The following is a 24537-nucleotide window of genomic DNA, read 5'->3' as shown; positions in this document are numbered from 1 at the left end:
CTCCTGTATGCATCTTTGATGATTAATAAGAGTTGAGCTCTTCCTGAAGGCTTTTCTGCATTCATCATACCAGCATGGTTTCTCATCAGTATGGCTTTTCTTATGTTCCAACACAGTTGCGTTATCTCTGAAAGCTTTCCTACATTCATTACATATAAAAGGCCTTTCTCCACTATATATTCTCTCATGATGAGTAAGGGCTGCCTTCTGAGCAAAGACTTTCTCACAGTCTTTACATTTGTAAGGGTTTCTGACTGGTCTGAATTCTCTGATGACCTAAAAGGATAGAGTTCTTTCTGAAAGCTTTTCCACATGCATTGCATTTATAGGGTTTTTCTCTAGAATGAATTCTCTAATGATTAATAATTTTGAGTGCTTCTTGAAGAATTTCCCACATTCAGTACATCTATAAAGTTGTTTTCTTATGTGAATTTTATGATGATTAAAAGAAATGAGCTGCTCATAATGGCTATCAAACATTGTTTATGTTTATGGGATTTCTTACCAGTATGATATCTCTGGTGTCTAATAAAGGAGGAATTTGAAGACTTTCCTACATTATAGTACTACTTTTCTATGGAGCTTCTGTCCTCCCACTTCAGGCCTATATCAATTATGACACTTTTTGTTTGCACTTTCAGAGCAGACGGTTCAGAAGTATTTTGCTTTAGGGCTGACATCTTTGTTTCAAACCCGTACACCTGGACTGCACAGGTACCTGGTGGAACTTCTCACACTTCCATCCAGGGCTCTGCCCCTTGCTCCAGTTGGGCTGTTAATTTTGGTTTGAAAGAGAGAAAAGCCCCATAACAACAGATTCCTATAGATTTCCAACATCATATCTCTGTACATGTCCATTGAATGGCATCCAGGTATCTTCATTCAATCTGGGTAGAGGCCATAGCCTCATCCCCAAATGTCAAGAATCCCTAGATCCAGGCTCTTGGTAGTCTTGGAGCCATCTGTCTTCTGAAGTATTCTTCCATGCAAGGGCAGAGAACACTGCTTAGGCCAATAGTTCTGGATGCTAGAAGTCCAAAATCAAGGTGTTGGCAGGGTTGGTTCCTTCTGAGACTCTGAGTAGAATCCTTCTTTGACTCTTCCTAGCTTCTGGTGGTCACTGTCAGTCCTTGACTTTCCTTGCCATGCAACTGTATCATTTCAATCTCCGCTTCTGTCATCACATGGCATTCTCCCTATGTGTCTTTCTAGAGCATTGATTTTAGACTTTTCTTCTTTTCCAAAATAAGCATTTAAAGCTATAAATGTCCCTCTAAACGTTGCTTTAACTGCATCCCACTAATTTTAATATGTTCTGTTTTCAGTTTCATTTAGTTCAAAATACTTTCTAAACTTTCATGCAGTTTTAACCTACACTTGGTGTAAATTAGTATTATACCAAGGGAACCACTGTCCAACTGTCTGGAGGTCTTTCTCTGTGTAGCTTCCTCCTTTCCGGTAGTCTCTAGCTATCATAGTCACCCTGAACTCTGTTTCCTCAACTCAGCAAGACCACCCTACTCTGCTTGGGTTCTTCCTGTTACACAGTCTGCAGCATGCCTATCCTGTAAATGGAAAGCCAAGGTGGTCCTAGGGCTCACCCTTGTTTATTTCCTTTCTCTCTGGGATCACAGCCCCAGACCACATGTTGTTCAGTGTCCAAAAACAATTGTTGCTTATATTTTGTGTAGTTTTCTAGTTTCTCATGGTAGGAAAGCAAGTCCTATGGCAATTTCTCCTTCAAGGGCAGAAGTGGAGGTTACAGTACATTAAAAAAAATTAAATAAAATAGTGGCTTATAGAAAACTGCAAGCTATTTTCATCTTTGTGGACCTTTTCACTATATTAAATATGAGAGACTTTTTCTGAGAAGAATGATGGAAAGTTGATGTAAAGGTAACTGAAAGTAGTTACTGATGTAACAATTTACTGATTTCAGCAAACTCTGTACACTCAGCTGTTACCAAGATTCATTTTAGGAAGGTGGATGAGGAAATGAGCATTTCCATAGCTCTTGGTAACTTCATTTTTTTCATAGTTTCTATTTATTCATCTTAAGTAAGTTCTATTTTTTTCTGGCCTCTAAATTGTCTTGCCTGATGTTAGGTTGGTGCCCATGTTTCTCTCTTTTTGTTTAAAGAGCAATGGCAGGGACTTCCCTGGTGGCACAGTGGTTAAGAATCCGCCTGCCGATGCAGGGGACACGGGTTCGATCCCTGGTGTGGGAAGATCCCACATGCCATGGAGCAGCTGAGCCTGTGCGCCACAACTACTGAGCCTGTGCTCTAGAGCCTGCGAGCACAGCTGCTGAGCCCACATGCCACAACTACTGAAGCCCGCGTGCCTAGAGCCCTTGCTCCGCAACAAGAGGAGCCACCGCAATGAGAAGCATGCACACTGCAACGAAGAGTAGCCCCCGCAATGAGAAGCATGCACACTGCAACGAAGAGTAGCCCCCGCTTGCCACGACTAGAGAAAGCCTGCGTGCAGCAATGAAGACCCAACGCAGCCAAAAATAAATAAATAAAAAATAAATACATTTTAAAAAAGAAAGAAAGAAAGAACAGTGGCAGATTGGCTTCCATAGTGCTTGACTCCATAATCCAGAAGGCTGCCTGTTTTTCTCTTATCTCTCAGTTGACCGGTGTCCACATTTAGTAATTGTTTCCTGGGAGTCACGATGGCTTTGGCAGATTATCCAGTTGTTGCTTTAGTCAGTCTTAGCCCTTTTTCAGTTATGTGTACATGTAGACATGACTATCCATCTGTTCAGTGGTTTGGTTCTACTATATATTTTCTATATGTAATTCTACAATAAAATTTTATGCTATAACCCCAGGGCTAGGGCTAGGGTGAAGAAAGAGGTACCTAGGGTATGAAATTTCAGAAAACACTCACTCTCAAGATGGGGGTAAGCTGGGACTTCCCTGGTGGTCCAGTGGCTAAGACTCTGCACTCCCAATGCAGGGGGCTGGGGTTCGATCCCTGGTCAGGGAACTAGATCCCACATGCAGCAGCTAAGAGTTCGCATGCTGCAACTAAGACCCAATGCAACCAAATAAATAAATATTTAAAAAAAAAAAAAGGTGAGGGTAGGCCAACCCTGCACTTACATGACTCCTCTAAGAGTGTGCCTGAGGCATCTCTCTTGCCTCATCCTGGTTCTGGCTTTGTATAACCCTGACCATAGCTGGTTACAGACACCTATATAACTAAAACCTTAAAATGAACTCTGTATAAAAACTTTAATTCAGACCATGCTTTGACTTTATTTCATCTAAGAAAACAGAAATGAGGTGATATTTCAGGAAAATCAATACCATGCCTGAAAGCATTCAATGGCTCAAAAGTTTATCTGTAAGCGACGTTAGCCGGAATTTTGGACCATGTTATCTAGGTTAACCACAGTACGTCACTGTTGTACTCCTATTCCTTTTTCTTTTTTTTAAATTAATTTTTATTGGAGTATGGTTGCTTTACAATGTTGTGTTAGCCTCCAATATTTCTTATTATGACACGGCTTAGAACTTAGAAGTTCATTCTAGCGGAATACCTCTCATGATTAAAATTTTTGGTAAGCTTGACTGACTACTGCTCTGGTTGATGCTGTGATATGCAAAACCACCTGACTTTGGTAAACCATTGATTAGAGAATGGATGAACCTGAATCCTGCAGTAGATCAGGAGTACTCAGTTTGTGTTGTTGCCAGGTCAGTGGGCAGAGTACTCCATCTTCTTCAGCTGGCTGCTCTTCTGGTCCCATAATCTTCATACTGTCCCTGAGAAATGCCTTGGAGGTGAATGTGAGGTCAAGTGGTGGGACTCTGCCCCCATCCTTCAGTACACTTCCATCAGAAGAGCTCTTTTGTTTTGTTTTTTCTGTTTCATGAACTGGAGTTCTGTTTAAAAGGTCTACATGCAAGGGACTCATTGAGGAGGGGAGCCAGTGATGAATGTGGAGCAGTACTTCTACAAGCTAAAATATCCTGAGCCAAAAAACTCTCTCTTTTGTGTCTTTTATTCCACTTACTAGACAGCTTTCCCAGCCTCTTAAAAACCAGTCTTCAAAACAGCCTCAAATGTTAGAATTCAGGACTCTTTACAGAGCTGTAGTCTCTGCTTTTATTTCATTTTAAAATGTTTTCATTCTTTGTTTTTAGATGCCAAGGAGAGCAGGTGCCAGCAGGCGAAGACACAGTTTGGAGTTGGCCTGAGATCTGGGGGAGAAAATCACCTCTGGCTTCTTGAAGGAACCCCCCCTCTGCAGACATGTTGGGCTGCCTGCTGCCAGGACTCTGCCTGTCATGCCTTTTGGTGGTTAGAAGGGATGTGCATTCAGGCAGACTGTAGCAGGCCCCAGAGCTGCCAGGCTTTTAGGACAGACTCTTCCAATTCTATGCTGGTGTTTTTAAAAAAATTCCAAACTGCAGATGACCTGGACTTTCTACCTGAAGATGATGTTCCACATATTCTGGGGCTAGCTTGGAGCAGGGTATCTTGGAGGAGGCAGAGCCCACCCAGAACTCCACTCAGACCTACTTTATCTTCCAGTGACCAGCAGAGCTTCATCAGGAAGCTTCGGAAGAGAGAGAGTCCCAGTGAAGAAGTAGCTACAGTGACACAGCCTTCTAAAATGAATGAGCGTGGTGATCTGAATACCACTAGCTCTGCAGAGGTAAGCATATTATGAATAAGGAGCAAAGAAATTGTTTAATCTGCTTTTACATTTGGCGCATACATGACCTATGAAGCTGGTGCTTGTGGGCGGTGCTCCTAGGCTGAGGAGTGTATGTATAAAGCTGCTTGGTGTCATCTTAGTAGGTGCTGCTGCCCAGATGTTCACGGTAATTTGACCTTAGAGATGTTCTTTCCGTGCAAGTCTGACCACTGTTTTGGTAAAAGCAGAAAGCTGCTCATTATCTAGTCTAAGCTGGCTCTTGGCTACAGGTGAGTGCAGTTGTGTGGGCGTTAGTCTCCACCAACAATTCTGCAGTGTTTTCTGCCAGATTGCAGAACACTTGATTGATGTAGTTGCAGTCAAGTTCTCCTCCTCCTCCCCCATCTCCCTCCTGTAAACACATTCCTTAGGAGGTAGTTTCTATTCAACTCTGAAGTAACCATGCCTGGTATTGCAGATGAAGACCTGACCTGCCGGGCTGGGGAGCTGGATGTGGCCATTAGCCAAGAGGTCTCGGGTGAATTCTTACCAAGCTTTGTATGCCAAGGGAGATACCACCGGTAGAGTTTATTCTGCTTATTATGTTTCTTCATTGTTGATCTTCCTGGGCGAATGATTAAAAGGAATGAATCACTCTGTGCTCGTTCTCCCTTGATTGCTGTGACTTATTTTTGTATTTGTTTTGTCCTAGTTGTCTCTATCAAGTTGAAGCCATACTAGGGAGGCTACTGCATGCTAGGCACTGTGTGTGCTAATCGTTATATTATGTCATTTTGTTTAATTCTCATAGCAATATTTCCAAGTATGTATTATTAGCCCCGTTTTACTAGTGAGGAAACTGAGGCCCAAAGAGGTTAAACAATTTGATCATACAGCTAATGAATAACAAAGTTAGAATTGGAACCCAGATTTAATATTAAGGAAAAACCTTTCAGTGCAATATTAGAGATACAGTGTTAGGTTCAACATGCCCATAAACATTTATGGACATTTATTATAAATGTCAGGTACTTTTCGAAGCGCTAGAGAGGTAAAGGTAAACAAGACATGATCTGTGCCCTCAGGGAGTTTACAGTCTAGTGGAGACTCAGGCATGAAGATGGGTATTTATGATAGTGTATAATTATTGCATTCGTTGATTTAGGAACAGTAGGAGCACAAAAGAAGAAGCGATCCTCCTGAGCAGGCAGGTGATGTGTATGTACAGGGAAGACTTCACTGAGATGCTTAACTTATTTCTTGAAGCATGTGGAGGATTTCACTAGGGGTTTAAAGGTAATAAAAAACATTCTGGGGCTTCCCTGGTGGCGCAGTGGTTGGGAGTCCGCCTGCCGATGCAGGGGACGCGGGTTCGTGCCCCGGTCCGGGAGGATCCCACGTGCCGCGGAGCGGCTGGGCCCGTGAGCCATGGCCGCTGGGCCTGCGCGTCCGGAGCCTGTGCTCTGCAGCGGGAGAGGCCACAACAGTGAGAGGCCCGCGTACCGCAAAAAAAAAAAAAAAAAACATTCTGGAGGGAGATCCAGTGTATGCAAAGGCTTGGTTACACATTTACTGTCTGCAAGGTCCCGTACTAAAAGCAAGGCACTAGGAATATTATAGCAAATAAGATCATGATTCCTGCGCTAATGGAGCTTACCCTCTGACAAGGAAAATAGACATGACGTTTATGATAAATAATTATAAGCTTGATGCACATCATGAGAGGGTAAGTGGAGTGCTCTAAGAGCATCTAACAGAGACCTAATTGAGACTGAGGGGTAAAGTTAGGCCACCCTAAGTAAGGAAAGCTTAAGCTGAGACTTAAAGTAGAAGTAGGAATTCGGAAAAGAAACAGGCAAAGAGTAATTCAGGCAGAAGGAATAACAATTTCAGAGTTGGTTAGGTGCCCTAGAAAATTGGAAGATCAGGAAGTTGGGAGAGACTGGTCTTGCTTGGCAGACAGAGCAGGAGAGCTAGTGGAGAAAGAACAGGCTTCAGAGGTGTGCAGAACCTTGAGGCCTTCTTAAAGTATTAGTTTATCTTAAGCAGGGAATTAAATGATCAGATATGTTTTGTGTGGTGAGTAGACTGGAGAAGTGCAAGAATGTACATGGAGCAATCAAGTAGGAGGCTCTTCAGGCAAGGGAACCATCTCACTAAAGAAGGCAGTTGAAGATACAGGAAAGGGGATAAATGATAAATACTCCCTCAGAGCTGAGGTTCTCAAACTTTAACAAGTGTCAGAATCACTTGGAGGCCTCGTTCAAAACAGATTGCTGGGCCCAAGCTCCAAAGTTTCTGATTCAGTAGGTTTAGAGTGGGGCCTGAGAATTTGCAATTGTAACAGGTTCCTAGAGTGCTGATGCTGCTAGTCTGGGAACCACGCCTTATAAGGCAGGTGGGTTAGAATCCAGAGCACAGGGCTTCCCTGGTGGCGCAGTGGTTGAGAATCCGCCTGCCAATGCAGGGGACACGGGTTCGATCCCTGGTCCGGGAGATCCCACGTGCCGTGGAGTAGCTAATCCCGAGTGCCACGATTACTGAGCCTGTGCTCTAGAGCCCGCGAGCCACAACTACTGAAGCTGGCGTGCCTAGAGCCTGTGCTCTGCAACAAGGGAAGCCACCACAAGGAGAAGCCCCCGCACCACAACGAAGAGTAGCCCCCTCTCACCGCAACTAGAGAAAAAGTCCGCGCAACAGGAATAAAGACTCAGACGTAGAGAATGAACTTGAGGACACGGGGAGGGGGAAGGGTAAGGTGAGACGAAGTGAGAGAGTGGCAGGGACTTATATATACTACCAAATGTAAAATGGATAGTGGGAAGCAGCCACATAGCATGGGGAGATGAGCGCAGTGCTTTGTGACCAACTAGAGGGGTGGGGTAGGGAGGGTGGGAGGGAGACACAGGGAGGAGATATGGGGATATATGTGTATGTATAGCTGATTTACTTTGTTATAAAACAGAAACTAACACACCATTGTAAAGTAATTATACTCCAATAAAGATGTTTAAAAAAAAAACCCAAATGGAAGGACCTTCTACAAAACTAGTAGTCTTCAAATATGTCAAGATCATGAAAAAGAGAGACAGAACTGTCATAGACTGGAGGGAACAAAGGAGATACAACTAAATGCAGTGTTGGATTCTGGATGAGTCATGGACAAGAAAAAAGACTTTTTCCACTGAAAACAGGCAATATTCAAATAAGGTGATTACTTAACAGTACTATATGAATGTTAATTTTCTGGCTTCAATATATATGTAAGATGTTAACCTTAGGAGAAACAAGGTGAAGAGTATTTAGGAACTCTATACTATGTTTGCAACTTTGCAAAATAAGTTTTTAAAAAGGCAGTGCCTGACACACGCACACACACAGAAAGCCTGTGTGCAGCAATGAAGACCCAATGCAGCCAAAAATAAATAAATTTATTAAAAAACAAAAAAGAATCCAGAGCACAAGATTAGCCTTAAGCAGGAGGAGAGACATCTCCTTCATTGTGATAGGAAGGAAGAAATGGGTGGATATAGATGCGGCTAAGGTGGACTTTTAGGTTTGATAGGAGGAAATTGTGGTAGTTCTAATCTCATTCTTGTTTTTTCTGAAGTGGGATAGATCATTTATTGAAAGTAGAAGCAGAGGTAGGTGGAGTGGTGTTAGGTGGGTAGTAGGCAGGAAAATGAGAGGTCTGGAGAGAGTGGTAAAGGCCTGAAATGGCCATTGTGAGGGGTAGGAGATTGTAAACTAGGTAAGGAAATAGAAAGATTGCTGGGTGTCATTGAAGGTGGAGACCATGAATTTATAATTATAGTTGTATGATTCTCCTCAGTAGCTCTCAGCAACCCTGTCAAGAAAAGCCTGATAGTTTGATTCATCCAAGATTAGAACTTTGCCAATTTTGTATAGAAGGAAATTGGGGCGTTGAGACTGAGGTTGTTGTCAAGAGAGTAGATGAAAGAGAGATAGAAGAAGAAAGGAAAAGAGACAAAAATAGGAGGGGCTGAAAGAGATTCAGTAGAGGAGTCTGGCATTCAGAGGTTCGATGATGGGAAGCAGATATAGGGGGACAGGTAAATGTGCTGGAAGGACAGAAGGTAGTCGTCAGAGAGTGAGATATTTGAATTTAATATTCTGGAGGTGGAGAAGATATGGTGATTAGAGGATCTAGGGTGAAGCTATGGAAGAGAGTTGCTGGGGTAGAGCAGAGAAGAAATTTATTGGTGACAGGGAGCTCATAGAACATGTTGTATGAGTTATCCATGTAGACATTGAGATAGACTTTAATAAGGATGATGATAATGATGACAGCAGTAGTAGCTGATGTTTACTGAGTACTTACTACTATTAGTAAGTACTATGTACTTAGTACTATGTCAGGTACTATTTCGAACCCTGTACACGAATCAACCCTTTTAACCTATGCAACAAATCCTGTGAATTACTATTACCATCTTTATTTTATAAATGAGGAAACTCAGGAAAAGAAAGGTTAAGAAACATGGCAACATAGCTATATGTGGTAGTACCAGGACTTGAACCCAGCAGTCTGATTCTATCCGGAGTCTGTCCTCTTAATCTGCTTACTCTTGAGGCAAGACTTGCAGTGAAGAGGAATTCTGAGATCCAGATGTCAAAGCCATCAGTAAAGTAGGAGGAGTAATGAGTAAGTTGAGAGATGACAGCTATGATGAGAGTTGAAGTATTGTGCAGCAAGATAGCAAAGGAGAAGAGGTTTTTACAGAGAAGACAGAAGAGTAATGATTTGCAAAGGCATTGAGAAGGGGAGCAAATAAAATAGCAACCTACCTTTAATCCTAAAGCGTGGGAGAATAAGTAGCCATCCTATTGCAGAGATAGGTGGGAAACAGTATCCTCAGGGGAGGGCAGGCTTACACTTAAGAATAGGAGGTCAGGGCTTCCCTGGTGGTGCAGTGGTTAAGAATCCACCTGCCAGTGTAGGGGACGCGGGTTCGTGCCCCGGTCCGGGAAGATCCCACATGCTACAGAGCAGCTAGGCCCATGAACCACAATGACTGAGCCCGTGCGTCTGGAGCCTGTGCTCCGCAACAGGAGAGGCCGCGACAGTGAGAGGCCCGTGCACCGCGATGAAGAGTGGCCCCTGCTCGCCGCAACTGGAGAAAGCCCCCACACAGAAACGAAGACCCAACACAGCCAAAAATAAATATAAAAAATAAATTAATTAATTTTAAAAAATTCTGTGAATGTTAAAAAAAAAAAAAAAGGAGGTCAGGGACTTCCCTGGTGGTCCAGTGGTTAAGACTCCGAGCTTCCAATGCATGGGGCTTGGGTTCAATCCCTGCTCGGGGAACTAAGATCCCACGTGCCATGTGGTACGGCCAAAAAAAAAGAGAGTAGAAGATCAGGGATCACTTTATGGGCATGTGACCTGTGCAGTCCCCACACTTAGAAAGACCTTGTTCTTGATTTAATGCTCTGTTCTCATTATCTTGAAATTCTTAATTTTTGAACATGGAAGCCCACATTTTCATTTGCCACCAGATCCTGAGAATTTATTTAGCCTCTCCTGCAGGAGGTATAGGGAACAAAACATGAAATGGTTGAGTGTACAGGTGACTTTCTGATCATTTGAATTGAATATTTGGAAGAAAAGGAGGTTGGGTTTTAAAGGAGAGGAAGTATAGATCATTGTAGGGATAACAGTGTGGTGTGGTAAATGGTTCACAACTGGGTTTTCCCCCAGAAAACAAAGTCAAGCCCTGAGTTGTAGACTTTGCCAGTTTTCATGGTGTAAATACTACCACCGTGACCAATTTCAAGCTACCAACATGAAGTCACTGAACACAGAGTTGGCAGAGATGAACACAGTCGGCATATGACCTGGCTCTAGCACACCACAGGATAATGATGATCAATAAAATTGGACCAGTAAAATGAGAACTATTGTAGATTTAGGCCTGACGGTCTTCTGGAAAATGATAAAAACTCAAACTTAGGCCTTACAAAATTCAGGTATATGCTGGAGGGAGGATCCTGAAGTTGTGTTGGCTGGGGAGTTCTTTTTCTTGTTGTTCACCAGTCATAGGCAGTGGCAATAAATTGCTGCTAGTGAACAGGGACTCAGGCTTTATGGTCTAACATGGAGAGTGGGTGGACATGGGGGGAGGAATATTGAACTTGAACTTTGAAGCCCTAGGAGTGGGAGTGGGCTTTGTGCAGTGTCGCACATAGGCATTTCGCATCACATGTTGGGAACTGCAAGCATTGCTGAAAAATGGGGCAAAGTGAAGTCTTCAGATCCAGACAAGTTACATTTGACCTTATATGCCATGCTTAGGAGCTTGATTCTCATGCTGAAGGCCATGGATAGCTCTGGAAGGGTGGTAGGAACTTCTTGTACATTCAGAATAGTTAATTGCTAGGCATTTCTTTTAGGAGAGGACTTGGAGTTCAAACTTCTGGCTCAATACATTAGGGAGAGTAAGAGAAATGTATGTACTGCAGATCTCCTTCTAATTGGGGATGACTGACTAGCAGCAATAGTTTGTACTAAAATTTTAGTTTGTACTGTTTTCACTAAGGTAGGTCAAGCAAGTCTGCATCCAAAGGAGGAAGAAATTGTATCATATATTACTCCTGTCTTGCCTGAAATGCTTGCAGAGTTGCAAATGCATGGGGTTGTCAGTAGCATTTTTCATTCTTTTGAAAACATATATATATTGCATTCAAGAGTAGGTATTGTGGACCTTCAGCAATTCCAGAAGTGGAAAGGAATGTCATCAATTTATTCCCCTTTCTCAACTTAGAGAAGGAGAGGCTTGTACTGCTTGGTTGAAGTATTTCATCCTTTCTGGATCATGAACCTCTGAATTGTTGGCGGGAGGGGCATGAAGGCTTGTTAGTTGGGTACTGGCACATTTACAGTACGAGGAGTTGAGCCACTGGCTGTTAATTGCTGCCAATCCTGCTTTGTGAAAGGAGGAGTGTTCTCTTTGAGCCCAGGGAATGAAGGTCCAATTAGGTATCCCCACACGTAAGGTTTGACTTTAACTGAGGTGCTCCTTTCTCTACCGGCACCATTTCCCCGTTTCTAGTCAATATTACAGCATTTCAACCCCTGCAAGCCGGTGGCTTTCTGTAGAACAGACGACTGAGAAGGATAAGTGAGCCAAGCTCTTGGACACCTCTCTGCTGCCTTTTATCCCCAAGCAAAACTCTTATGCTGACTTTACAGAAGGTTGGAACTTACTTAGCTCTTATCCCAAGGTAGAGGCGTGGGGTGTGGGCAGCAACAGAGAAGAGCCTTGCATAACCAAGGACAGAAACCCAAGCAGTTCTGTTTCCCTTCATCCATAATTTTGTTTTGTTTTGGTTTGTTTTTTAAGGTTTTTTGCTTGGTTGCTTTCTTTTGGTTTTTGTTTTAAAATCTTCCCTTTAATCCTTTAGGCTTGTGAAATTTTTACCAAGGGTTCATTTATTCTTCTGGCTATTACTTCCTGACAAATTTGGAATCTCTCAGGACCTAGTTTTCTCCAGATTCTCATTCTCAGTTATCTGAGCAGCAGACACCAAAAATTTTTAAGCCCCAGACCCCCTTCCAGCCCTCTGGCCTGGATAAGTTTTGTGGGTTTCTCATCCCTCACTGACCTAGACCCTTCCTGTACTGTGTGCATATATTCAATAAGTGCCCCCTCAACGCCCCCCAACCCCCGCCATTCTGATCTTACATGAGTGGCTTGTTGCATCAAGAGAAAAACTGGGCAGCCTGTTTCCTTGTTGTGTGTGGGTATGCAAAAATCCCTGCTATTTTACGTTTCCTTTTTCAGAAGTATTAGTGCCTGAACCATAATACTTTTTCCTTATTTTTTTCTCACTATACCTGCACTCTTTCTCCTCTAATCTTCTAAATCTTCTGGCTCTTTTATCTGATTATCTGGGGTTTGTTTTTTTTTTGAAGTACAGTTGATTTATCGTGTTAGTTTCAGGTGTACAGCAAAGTGAGTTGGTTATGTATAAATGTATATATCTATACATATGTATGTATAAATAAATGTATCTACATTCTTTTAAAAATTCTTTTCTGGGGTTTCCCTGGTGGCGCAGTGGTTGAGAGTCCGCCTGCCAATGCAGGGGACGCGGGTTCATGCCACGGTCTGGGAGGATCCCACATGCCGCGGAGTGGCTGGGCCCGTGAGCCATGGCTGCTGAGTCTGCGCGTCCGGAGCCTGTGCTCCGCAACGGGAGAGGCCACAACAGTGAGAGGCCCGCGTACCGCAAAAAAAAAAAAAAAAAATTCTTTTCCATTATAGTTTATTATAAGATGTTGTATATATGTCAATCCCAGTCTCCCAGTTTATCCCCCTCCCCATCCCCTGGTAACCATAAGTTTGTTTTCTATATCCGTGACTCTACTTCTGTATTGTAAATAAGTTCATTTGTACCCTTTTTTTTAGATTCCACATATAAACGACGTCATATATTTGTCTTTCTGTGTCTGACTTATTTCACTCAGTATGACAATCTCTGGGTCCATCCATGTTGCTGCAAATGGCTGAGTAATATTCCATTGTATATATGTACCACATCCTCTTTATCCATTCATCTATCGATGGACATTTAGGTTACTTCCATGTTCTGGCTATTGTAAATAGTGCTGCAGTGAACACTGGGGTGCACGTATCTTTTTGAATTATGGTTTTCTCCAGATATCTGCCCAGGAGTGGGATTGCTGGATCATATGGTAGTTCTATTTCCAGTTTTTTTTTGTTTTTTTTTTTTTTTTTTTTGCGGTACGTGGGCCTCCCATTGCTGTAACCTCTCCCGCTGCGGAGCACAAGCTCCGGGCGCGCAGGCTCAAGCGGCTCCGCGGAATGTGGGACCCTCCCAGACCGGGACACGAACCCGTGTTCCCTGCATCGGCAGGCAGACTCTTAACCACTGCACCACCAGGGAAGCCCTTATTTCCAGTTTTTTAAGGAACCTCCATACTGCTGTCTGTAGTGGCTGCACCAATTTACATCCTCCCCCAACAGTGGAGGAGGGTTCCCTTTTCTCCACACCCTCTCCAGCATTTATTATTTTAGAGTTTTTGATGATGGCCATTCTGACTGGTGTGAGGTGATACCTCATTGTAGTTTTGATTTGCATTTCTCTAATAATTAGCTGTATGGAGCATCTTTTCATATGCCTGTTGGCCATCTGTTTGTCTTCTTTGGAGAAGTGTCTATTTAGGTCTTCTGCCCATTTTTTGATTGGGTTGTTTGGTTTTTTTTTGATATTGAGCTGCATGAGCTGTTTGTATATTTTGGAGATTAATCCCTTGTTGTTCACTTCATTTGCAAATATTTTCTCCCATTCTGTGGGTTGTCTTTTCGCTTTGTTTATGGTTTCCTTTGCTATGCAAAAGCTTTTAAGTTTCATTAGGTCCCATTTGTTTATTTTTATTTTTATTTCCATTACTCTAGGAGGTGGATCAAAAAAGATCTTGCTGCAATTTATGTCAGAGAGTGTTCTGCCTATGTTTTCCTCTAAGAGTTTTATAGTATCTGGTCTTCACATGATGTGATTTTAAATGGGATTTTTTAAACTTTCTCTTTCTGATAATATCATTGTTAGTGTAAAGAAATGTAACCGGTTTCTGTATATTAATCTGGTATCCTGCTACCTTGCTGAATTCATTTATCAGTTCTAATAGTTTTTTTTTTTTTTTTTTGCAGTACGCGGGCCTCTCACTGTTGTGGCCTCTCCCGTTGCGGAGCACAGGCTCCGGACGCACAGGCTCAGAGGCCATGGCTCACGGGCCCAGCCGCTCCGCGGCATGTGGGATCTTCCCGGACCGGGGCATGAACCCGTGTCCCCTGCCTCGGCAGGCAGACTCTCAACCACTGCGCCACCAGGGAAGCCCCTCTAATAGCTTTTGTGTGGAGTCTTTAGGGTTTTCTATATAGAGTATCATGTCACCTGCATATAATAACAATTTTACCTCTTCCCTACTGGTTTGGATATGTGTTATTTCTTTTTCTTGTCTGATTGCTGTGGCTAGGACTTCCAATACTATTTGAATAGAGTGATGAGAGTGGGCATACTTGTCTTGTTCCAGAATTTAGTGGGAAGGCTTTCAGCTTTTTACTGTTTAGTATTATGTTGGCTGTGGGTTTGTCTTAAGTGGCTTTTATTATGTTGAGATATGTTCCCTTTATATGCACCTTGGTAGGAGTTTTTATCATGAATGGATGTTGAATTTTATCAAATGCTTTTTCTGCATCTATTGAGATGATCATGTGGTTTTTGTTTTTTGTTGATGTGATTATGTTTTTTTTACTGTGTGAAATGAATTTGAAAATGTGTTTGTTGACTACTTTGTAAGTTAGGTTATGAAGTGAAGAGGGTTTTGTTATGGATCCATTAACAGCTCCTTGCTAATTGGCAGAACTTGAGCCACAGGAAAAACAGTCTCAAAACCAGCCATATCTTATTTAACACTCCTGTCATCCCTCCCCCTTTCTCCTTTCATGGGTGGTCTTAGTTTCTCAAGGAGATTCTGAGAAGACATAACTTTGTAACTAACTATTACAAAGATAAACCCTGCCATATTCTGAGAATATGGGTTGGGATGTTACTGAGAATTGGGTTGGGATGTATCTTTCAGCTCCACTGGCTTTGCTACTGCAGAAAGATACTGTCTTTCCTCTAGTAGGATTTTTGTTAGTAACCATAACAGTTTTGTTTTGTTTTTGGCTGCATTGAGTCTTCATTGCTACATGCAGGCTTTCTCTAGTTGCAGCAAGTGGGGGCTACTCTTCATTGCAGTGCGTGGGTTTCTCATTGTGGTGGCTTCTCCTGTTGCAGAGCACGGACTCTAGGTGCTTGAGCTTCAGTAGTTGCAGCACGCGGGCTCAGTAGTTGTGGCACATGGGCCCTAGAGGCACGCAGGCTTCAGTAGTTGCAGCGTGTGGGCTCAGTAGTTGTGGTGTGCAGGCTCTAGGGCATGAGGGCTTCAGTAATTGTGGCTCGCGGGCTCTAGAGCGCAGGCTCAGTAGTTGTGGTGCATGGGCATGTGGGATCTTCCTGGACCAGGGATCAAACCCGTGTTCCCTGCATTGGCAGGTGGATTCTTAACCACTGCGCCACCAGGAAAGTCCCTTGTTTTATTTTAATACATTTGTGTCTCAAATAAAAATATGTTGAAAGCTGAATTTTTGTGAGTCATTTTTTAATATTAAGTAGGCACTAGTGTAGCATGTGTCTTACCAAGGAGGGCTCCTACCTGGTCTGTGGTGATACTGCCTGGATAAGCATGAACATCCTGTGTGTGCCCTGCAGGCTCCTACTCAGAATAGCTCATGATGGAGGATATTTTTTGTCATTTTGAATTATGGTATTAATCAATGGGGCTGGCTTGCCATATTTAGAGAGGGTAGCCCCAGAGTGAAGGCGGGGAAGAAGGAGAGAGGAGGAAGAGGGAGAAAGAGGGAGAGAGAAATGAAGAGATGGAGAAAAAGAATGTGAATAGAAACCTTTCATCATTCTGAATAAAGCTTCCTTGAAGAAAAACCAGGTATATCCATCTGGGGCATGATTTATGACTTATGGTTTGTTCACAATTGGATTAGTTTTTATGATTTCTGTCAAGTGCCAGAAAAAATTGTCCCAAGGAAATTCCACCCAAGTCTCCCTGACCCTATACCATTTCTGAAAATTTTCAGTATTACTTCATAGTTTCTAAAGTAAAATAATTTGCTCTATATCTCCTTTTCCTTTTTCTTTAAAAATAACTAAATAATAAACTGTTTCTTTAAAAATAAAAATCTGCCTGCCTTACTTAAAAATATTTCTATGTGTCTACTTCTGAGAATTTATTCTAAAGCAGTAATTCCTTAATAAAGAAGGAGCTTCACTTACAATGGTGAGCTGGTATCTAATTAAAAAGTGGAAGCAGTCTATCTAGTAAGGGGAAAGTGACATAGTGCAGCCATTAACAATACATTTTTGGCTGCATGAATGGCCCTTTTGTTACTCCGTTCTACTTTCCACTCCAGCTACACTGAATGGAATTTTTGGTCTTCTGTGGATACCATACTTTTTTTTTTTTTTTTTTAATCGGTACGCGGGCCTCTCACTGTTATGGCCTCTCCCGTTGCGGAGCACAGGCTCCGGACGCGCAGGCTCAACGGCCATGGCTCACGGGCCCAGCCGCTCCGTGGCGTGTGGGATCTTCCCGCACCGGGGCACGAACCTGTGTCCCCTGCATCGGCAGGCGGACTCTCAACCACTGCGCCACCAGGGAAGCCCCATTTTTTTTTTTTAATGGTTTATTTGTTTATTTATTGGCCACACTGTGCAGCTTGTGGAATCTTAGTTCCCTGACCAGGGATCAAACCTGTGCCTCCTGCAGTGGAGGTGCAAAGTCCTAACCACTGGACCACTAGAGAATTCCCTAAACTGTATATGTTAAAGTGTACAATTTGATTATTTTTGACATATGTATATACCCATAAAACCATCACCACAAGAAAGATAATGAACATATCATTACCCCCCAAATTTTCTCCTGTCCCATTGTAATGTCTTTCCCATTCCCTCCCTTATGCCTAGGCAACCACTGATCTGCTTTAGGTTATTATAGATTTTCTAGGGTTTTTATTTTATTTTTTCCTTTATTTTTTTCTTTTTTTTTTCCTTTTTTTTCTAGGATTTTTAAATAAACAGAATCATATTTACATTATGTACTCTTTTTTTTTTAGAAATTTATTTTATTTATTTGCTTTTGGCTGCTTTGGGTCTTTGTTGCTGCGCACAGGCTTCCTCTAGTTGCAGCGAGCGCGGGCTACTCTTCGTTGTGGTGCGCAGGCTTCTCATTGCGGTGGCTTCTCTTGTTGCGGAGCATGGGCTCTAGGTGTGCAGGCTTCGGTAGTTGTGGCACGCGGGCTCAGTAGTTGTGGCACACGGGCTCAGTAGTTGTGGCTCACAGGCTCTAGAACGCAGGCTTAGTAGTTGTGGCGTATGGGCTTAGTTGCTCTGAGGCATGTGGGATCTTCTCAGACCAAGACTTGAACCCGTGTCCCCTGCATTGGCAGGTGGATTCTTAACCACTGTGCCACCAGGGAAGCCCTATGTACTCTTCTTTTTAACAATTCTATTGAGGTATAATTTACATACCATAAAACCCATTCCTTTTAAGTGTACAATTCAGTGACTTTAGTAAATGTATAGAGTTGTATATCATAACCACAACCAGTTAGTTAACATTTCCATAACCCACAAAACTCCCCTGGTGCTCATTTGCCCAAAACTTCCCTTGTGCCATTCCTACTCCCTCCCCCAACCCCAGGTATCCCCTAATCTGCTGTCTCTGTAAATTTTGCCTTTTCTGGACTTTTCATGTGAATGGAATCATGCAACATGTAGTCTTTTGTGTCTGGCTTCTTTCACTTAGCATAATGTCTTGATGTTCATCCTTGTTGTAGTATGTGTCAGTAGTTTGTTCTTTTAATTACTGAATAGTGTTCCATTGTATGGACATGTCATAGTTTGTTTATCCGTTCACCTGTTGATGGACATTTGGGTTGTTTCCAGATTTTTTAAGCTGCTGTGAACATTTGTGTGGTCTTTGTATGTACATATGTTTAAATTTCTCTTGGTCAAATAACTGGGAGTGGAATAGCTGGGTCTTATAGGTCTATATTTAATATTTTAAGAAATTGCCAAACTGTTTCCCAAATAGTTGTACCATTTTACATTCCCATTAGTAATGTATGAAAGTTCCAGTTGCTCTGCATTCTCACCATCACTTGGTATGGTGAGTCTTTCTCATTTTAGATATTGTAATAGGTGTGTAATAGTATCTCTTTTTTTTTTTTTAAGCTTTGCTTTTTAGTACTTTAATGCTTCTTTCATTATTCCCTTGTGGTATCTCTATAGTGCCATTTTATTTATTTATTTTTTAACATCTTTATTGGAGTATAATTGCTTTACGGTTTTGTGTTAGTCCCTGCTGTATAACAAAGTGAATCAGCTATATGTATACATATATCCCCATATTCTCATTATGGTTTTGATTTGCATTTCCCTAAATACTAATGATGTTGAACATCTTTTCATGTGCTTATTTGCCATCCATATGTTTTTGGTAAAGTGTTCATATTTTCCCCCATTAAAAAAAATTGGGCTGTTTTCATATATATATATATATATACACACATACATATATATACACACACATATATATTTTGCATGTAAGTCATTTATCAGATAAGGGATTTACAAATATTCTCTCTCAGTCTGTGACTTGCTTTTCATTCTGTAAGCAGTGTCTTTTTTTAAATTGATTTTTAAATTGAAATATAGTTGATTTACAATGTTGTGCCAATCTCTGCTTTACAGCAAAGTGACTCAGTTATACATATCTATCTATCTATCTATGTATAGATATAGATAGATAGATACATTCTTTTTTTAATATTCTTTTCCAGTATGGTTTATCCCAGGAGACTGGATATAGCTTCCTGTGCTATACAGTAGAACCTTGTTTATCCATTCTAAATGTAATAGTTTGCATCGCCAACCTCAAACTCCCAGTTCATCCCTCTCCCTCCGTGCCTTCCTCTTGGCAACCACAAGTCTGATCTCTATGTCTGTGAGTCTGTTTCTGTTTTATAGATAGGTTCATTTTTGCCATATTTTAGGTTCCACATGTAAGTGATATCATTTGGTGTTTGTCTTTCTCTTTCTGACTTGCTTCACTTAAGTATGATAATCTCTAGTTGTATCCATGTTGCTACAAATGGCATGATTTTGTTCTTTTTATGGCTGAGTAGTATTCCATTGTATACATCTTTATGCATTCATCTGTCAGTGGACATTTTGTAAGCAGTATCTTTTGAGGAGCAGATATTAATTTTGATGATGTCCAGTGTATCACTTTCTTTTTATGGATCATGCTTTTGATATTGTATCTAAGAAAGAGTTCTCCTAAGTTTTCTAAAGCTTTTATAGTTTTAGGTTTTAAATTTAGGTCTAGAATTTTTTTTTGTGCACAGAGAGAGCTGTGGATGGGAGGGTTTTGTTTTGTTTTTTGGCATATGAGTATCAAATTGTGCTAGCACCGTATTTTTACCATCCATTTTCAAGCAAGTGAATTGCTTGTCACTTTTATTGAAAATCAGTTAACCATATGTTTATGAATCTATTTCTGGACACTGTTTGGTTCCACTGGTTTATTTGTCTATATTGACATCAATACCACACTGTCTTGTTAACTATAGCTTTGTAATAAGTCTTTAAATCAGATAATGTAAATCTTACAGTTTTGTTCTTTGTTATCAAAATTGTTTTGGCTCTTCTAAGTCCTTTATATTTCCATATACATTTTAGAATCATCTTGTCAATTTCTTTTTAAAAAGCTTTCTGGGATTTTGATTGGGGTTATGTTAAGGCTGTAGATCAATCTGGGGAGAATTCATAGCCTTATAATAATAGTGAGTCTGTCTACTGATCCATGAACACAGTATATCTTTCCATTTGTTTAAGTCATCTTTAACTTCTCTCAGCAATGTGTTTCAGGGTACAGATTTTATGCATCTTTTGTCAGAATTATCCCTAAGTATTTCATTTTTGATACTATTATAACTGATATTTTAAAATATTCAGTTTCTGTTTGTTGCTAGTGTATAGCAATACAATTACTTATTGTATCTTAGGAAGATGTAACTATTATGGAAGGACACAGAGAGATGTAACATTGCTTGCTTAGAAGATGGAGGAAGGGGACCATTAGCCAAGAAGAGTACGTGGCCTGTAGAAACTGGAAAAGGCTAAGAAATGGATTCTCTCCCTCCTTCTGATCAGACTGGCTAGGTTTTCTCAAAGACAATCTTTGGTTTCATTTCTTTTTCTCTGTTGCTTTTCTATTTTATTGATTTCTGTCTAATTTTTATTGTTTCATTTCTGCTGTTTAATTTGGATTTCATTTGCTCTTTTTTAGTTTCTTAAGGTGTAATCTGAGGTTGTTGATTTGAGACTTGCTTCTTTTCTAACATGGGTATTTTAGTGCTATAAATTTCCCTCTAAGTATAGTTTTAGCCACATCCTACAGATTTTGATATTGTGTTTACAGTTTATTCAGATCAAAATACTTTTAAATTTCCCTTTTGACTACTTCTTTGACTTTTGGATTATTTAGAAGTATATTATGTAGTTTCCAAATGTTTTGGGAGATTTTCCAGATGTTGTTGTATTATTGATTGGAAATTTAATGCCATTGTAGCCAGTGAACATTGTATGACTTGAATCCTTTTAAATTTATTGAGACCTGTTTCAATGCTGAGAATATGGTCTATCTTTGTGAATGTTCCAAGTGTACTTGAAAAGAATATGTATCCTATTATTGTTGGGCAAGTGTTATATAAATGTCAATTAGATCAAATTGGTTAGTGTTGTTCAGGTCTTCTATATGCTTATTTTCTATTAATTTCTATCAGTTATTTAGAGAGGTGATGAATATATTTGTAGATATATGTTTCTCCTTAGTGTTAGATTAGCTTTTGCTTCATGTACTTTGAAGTTCTATTATTTGATGTATAAATGTTTAGGATTGTTTTGTCTTCTTGATGAACTAACCCCTTTATTGTGATAAAATTTATCCTCTTTATCTCTGGTAGTATTATTTGCTCTGAAATCTGTTTTCTCTGATATTAATATAGCCAGTCAGGCTTTCTTTGGTTAGTATTAGCAAGGTATATCTTTTCCCATCCTTTTACCTTGAACCTATTTGTGTCTTTATATTTAAGGTGGCTTTCTTATAGTTTTCGTAGAGCTGGGTGTTGCTTTTTATCCACTCTGACAATCTCTATCAATTACTTGGATTGTTCAGACCATTTAATGTGATTATTGACGTGATGGGATTCAAATCTACCTACTTAGTTTTCTGTTTGTCCCATGTGTTCTTTGTTCATTTATCCCTATTTTTATGCTTTTCTTTGAATTAATTATTTTTCATTCCATTTTACCTCTTTTTATTGACTTATCAGTTGTGATAGTTAAAAAATGACCCCCCGGGCTTCCCTGGTGCCTCAGTGGTTAAGAATCCGCCCGCCAATGCAGGGTACACGGGTTCAAGCCCTGGTTCGGGAAGATCCCACATGCCGCAGAGCAACTAAGCTTGTGCACCACAACTACTGAGCCTGTGCTCTAGAGCCCACGAGCCACAGCTACTGAGCCCACGCGCCACAACTACTGAAGCCCATGCACCTAGAGCCCATGCTCCGCAACAAGAGAAGCTACCGCAATGAGAAGCCCATGCACCAAAACGAAGAGTAGCCCCTGCTCGCCACAACTAGAGAAAGCCTGTGTGCAGCAACACGAAGACCCAACACAGCCAAATTAATTAATTAACAAAACAAAACAAAAAAATGACCCCCCACCCCTCACTCCAAGGATGTCACTTTCCTAATCCCAGGAACCTGTGAATATGTCACATTACATGGCAAAGAGGTATTAGGGTTGCAGATAGAATTAAGGTTTTCAAACAGCTGACTCTGAAATAGGGAGATTATCATATTTTCTGAGTAGGCCCATTTTAGTCACAAGGGTCCTTCTTCTAAAAGTAGAAGAGGAAGATGTGTGGAGGACACAGAGAAATGTAGCATTACTTGCTTTGAGGATGGAGGAAAGGGACCTTGAGCCAAGGAGAGTGCCTGGCCTCTGGAAACCGGAAAAGGCTAGGAAGTGGATTCTGTCCTAAAGCCTCTGAAAAGGAGCACATCCCTGCCAGCCACTTGGTATAGCCCAGTGAGGTCTGTATTTGTTGGGTTTCTCACTTATAGAACTCAAGATGATAAAGTTGTGTGGTCTAAGCTGCTAACGTGTGTGGTAACTTTTTACAACAACAACAGAGAAATTAATACATAGTTATAATTCTTTACGTCGTGTTACTGGTTGCTGTGAAGTTTGTAGCATGCATCTTTAGCTTATCAAGGCCTAACTTCAACTGATACTTTACTAGCTCGTGTATAGTGTAAAGACCCTACAACAGTACGCTTCCGTTCTCTCTTCCTGGCCTTTGTGCTGTTGTCGTCATACATTTTACTTCTATATATGCTATAGCCTCCACAGTATATTGTTACTTTTTTTGCTTTAAACAGTCAATTATCTTTTAAAGAGATTTGAAAATAAGAAAAATATACACCTAGTTAGTTACTATTACCAGTGCTCTTCATTACTTTGTATAGATTCAGGTTTCCATCTGGTATCAATTTTCTACGTCTTGAAGGACTTCCCTTATCATTTCAAGTAGTGTAGGTTTGTGGCGATAAATTCTTTCAACTTTTGTATATCTGAAAATTCAGTATTTCACTTTAGTCTATGAAAAATATTTTCACTATTTAAGTAAATCTAAGTTGGCAGGGATTTTGGTTTTTTGTGGGGTTATTTTTTGTTGTTTTCTGTTCCTTTTTTTTTTTTTTTGCTTTCAGTACTTTAAAGATATTATAGCAATCTCTTCTTGCTTGTGTTTATTGAGAAATCTGCTGTAATTTTTACATTCATTCCTCTGTGTATAATGTGTCTTTTTTCTCTTGCTCCTGTTAAGATTTTCTCTTTATCACTGTTTTAAGAAATTTGATTATATTACTACTTGTAGTTTTCTTTATGTTTCTTGTACTTGGAACTTGTTGAACTTCTTAAATCTGGGTTCAAATGTGGGTTTATAGTTTTTATCACATGTGGAAATTATTTCTTCAAATATTTTTCTGTACTTCCTTCCTTTTTAAAAAAATTTTTTTTAAATTTATTAATTTACTTTTGGCTGCGTTGGGTCTTTGTTGCTGCGTGTGGGCTTCATCTAGTTGCAGCGAGCGGGGGCTACTCTTCGTTGCAATGCGCGGGCTTCTCAACGTGGTGGCTTCTCTTCTTGTGGAGCACAGGCTCTAGGCGCATGGACTTCAGTAGTTGTGGCACATGGGCTCGGTAGTTGTGGCTCATGGGCTCTAGAGCGCAGGCTCAGTAGTTGTGGTGCATGGGCTTAGTTGCCCCACAGCATGTGGGATCTTCCTGGACCAGGGATTGAACCCGTGTCCCCTGCCCTGGCAGGCGGATTCTTAACCACTGCGCCACCAGGGAAGTCCCTGTGCTTCCTTCCTTTGAGAACTCAATGAGAAGCATTTTGACCCCTTGAATTTGTTCTACAGTTTGCTGATGTTCTGTTCATTTCTTTTCAGTCTTTTTTTTTTCTCTGTGTGTTTTGTTTTGAATAGTTTCTGTTGATGTCTTTGAGTTTTCTTCTGCATTGTCTACTTTGCCATTAAATCTCTTACAGTGTATTTTTCACCTTAGACACTGTAATAGTCATCTCCAGAAGCTTTATTTGGGTCTTTTAGAAATATATCTTCCATGTCTCTACTTAATATATGCAGTCTTTCCTAAAGCTTTTTGAACATATGGAATCCAATCATAATAATGATTTTAATATCCTTGTAGAAACGTGGGATTCACCTTAGATTTTTTTTCCTGAAGCCCAGGATACATTTCAGCTTCATAAATATTAGATTCTTTTTTTTTTTTTTTTTTTTTTTTAGATTCTTAATATTTTAAAATCCATCCCACAGGGGGAATTTCCAGTAATGGTGGAGAGTAAAGAAGTCTCTTGAACCTTCCGACAGATAATAATTATAAAATATGTAAAAAATATATTTAAATGAAGTGGAAAGTATCCAAAAGCAGAAAGAAGCTAGAGGAGAGTTTACTCTTGAAAAACAGTAACTAGAAATGATAAGAATTGTGAGTTTGCAGCTTTTTAAAATTTTTGCCTGAGGGCATTCATCAACCCCCATAGCAGAGGAAAGTGGCAGTGGAAAACCTCAGTTTTACTTTCTTATGGTGGCAAAGAACAGAGTTCAGGGTAG

General features: G+C 40.7%; 1 protein-coding gene across 3 annotated transcripts in view; it reads left to right on the top strand.

Annotated features, from left to right (window-relative positions):
• Positions 1-24537, top strand: part of KIAA0319L (KIAA0319 like) — a 108618-nt gene that overhangs the window by 35201 nt on the left and 48880 nt on the right. For all 3 annotated transcript variants that reach the window (XM_032630969.1, XM_032630958.1, XM_032630976.1), the window contains exon 3: positions 4161-4675. In XM_032630969.1, the coding sequence (XP_032486860.1) occupies positions 4161-4675 (515 nt within the window). The remainder of the gene's footprint in view (positions 1-4160; positions 4676-24537) is intronic.

This window comes from Phocoena sinus, chromosome 1 (genome assembly GCF_008692025.1).
Source record: "Phocoena sinus isolate mPhoSin1 chromosome 1, mPhoSin1.pri, whole genome shotgun sequence".
Classification (NCBI taxonomy): domain Eukaryota; kingdom Metazoa; phylum Chordata; class Mammalia; order Artiodactyla; family Phocoenidae; genus Phocoena; species Phocoena sinus.
Note: the sequence above shows the minus strand (reverse complement) of the source record. Positions and strands in the feature narration are given on the sequence as shown.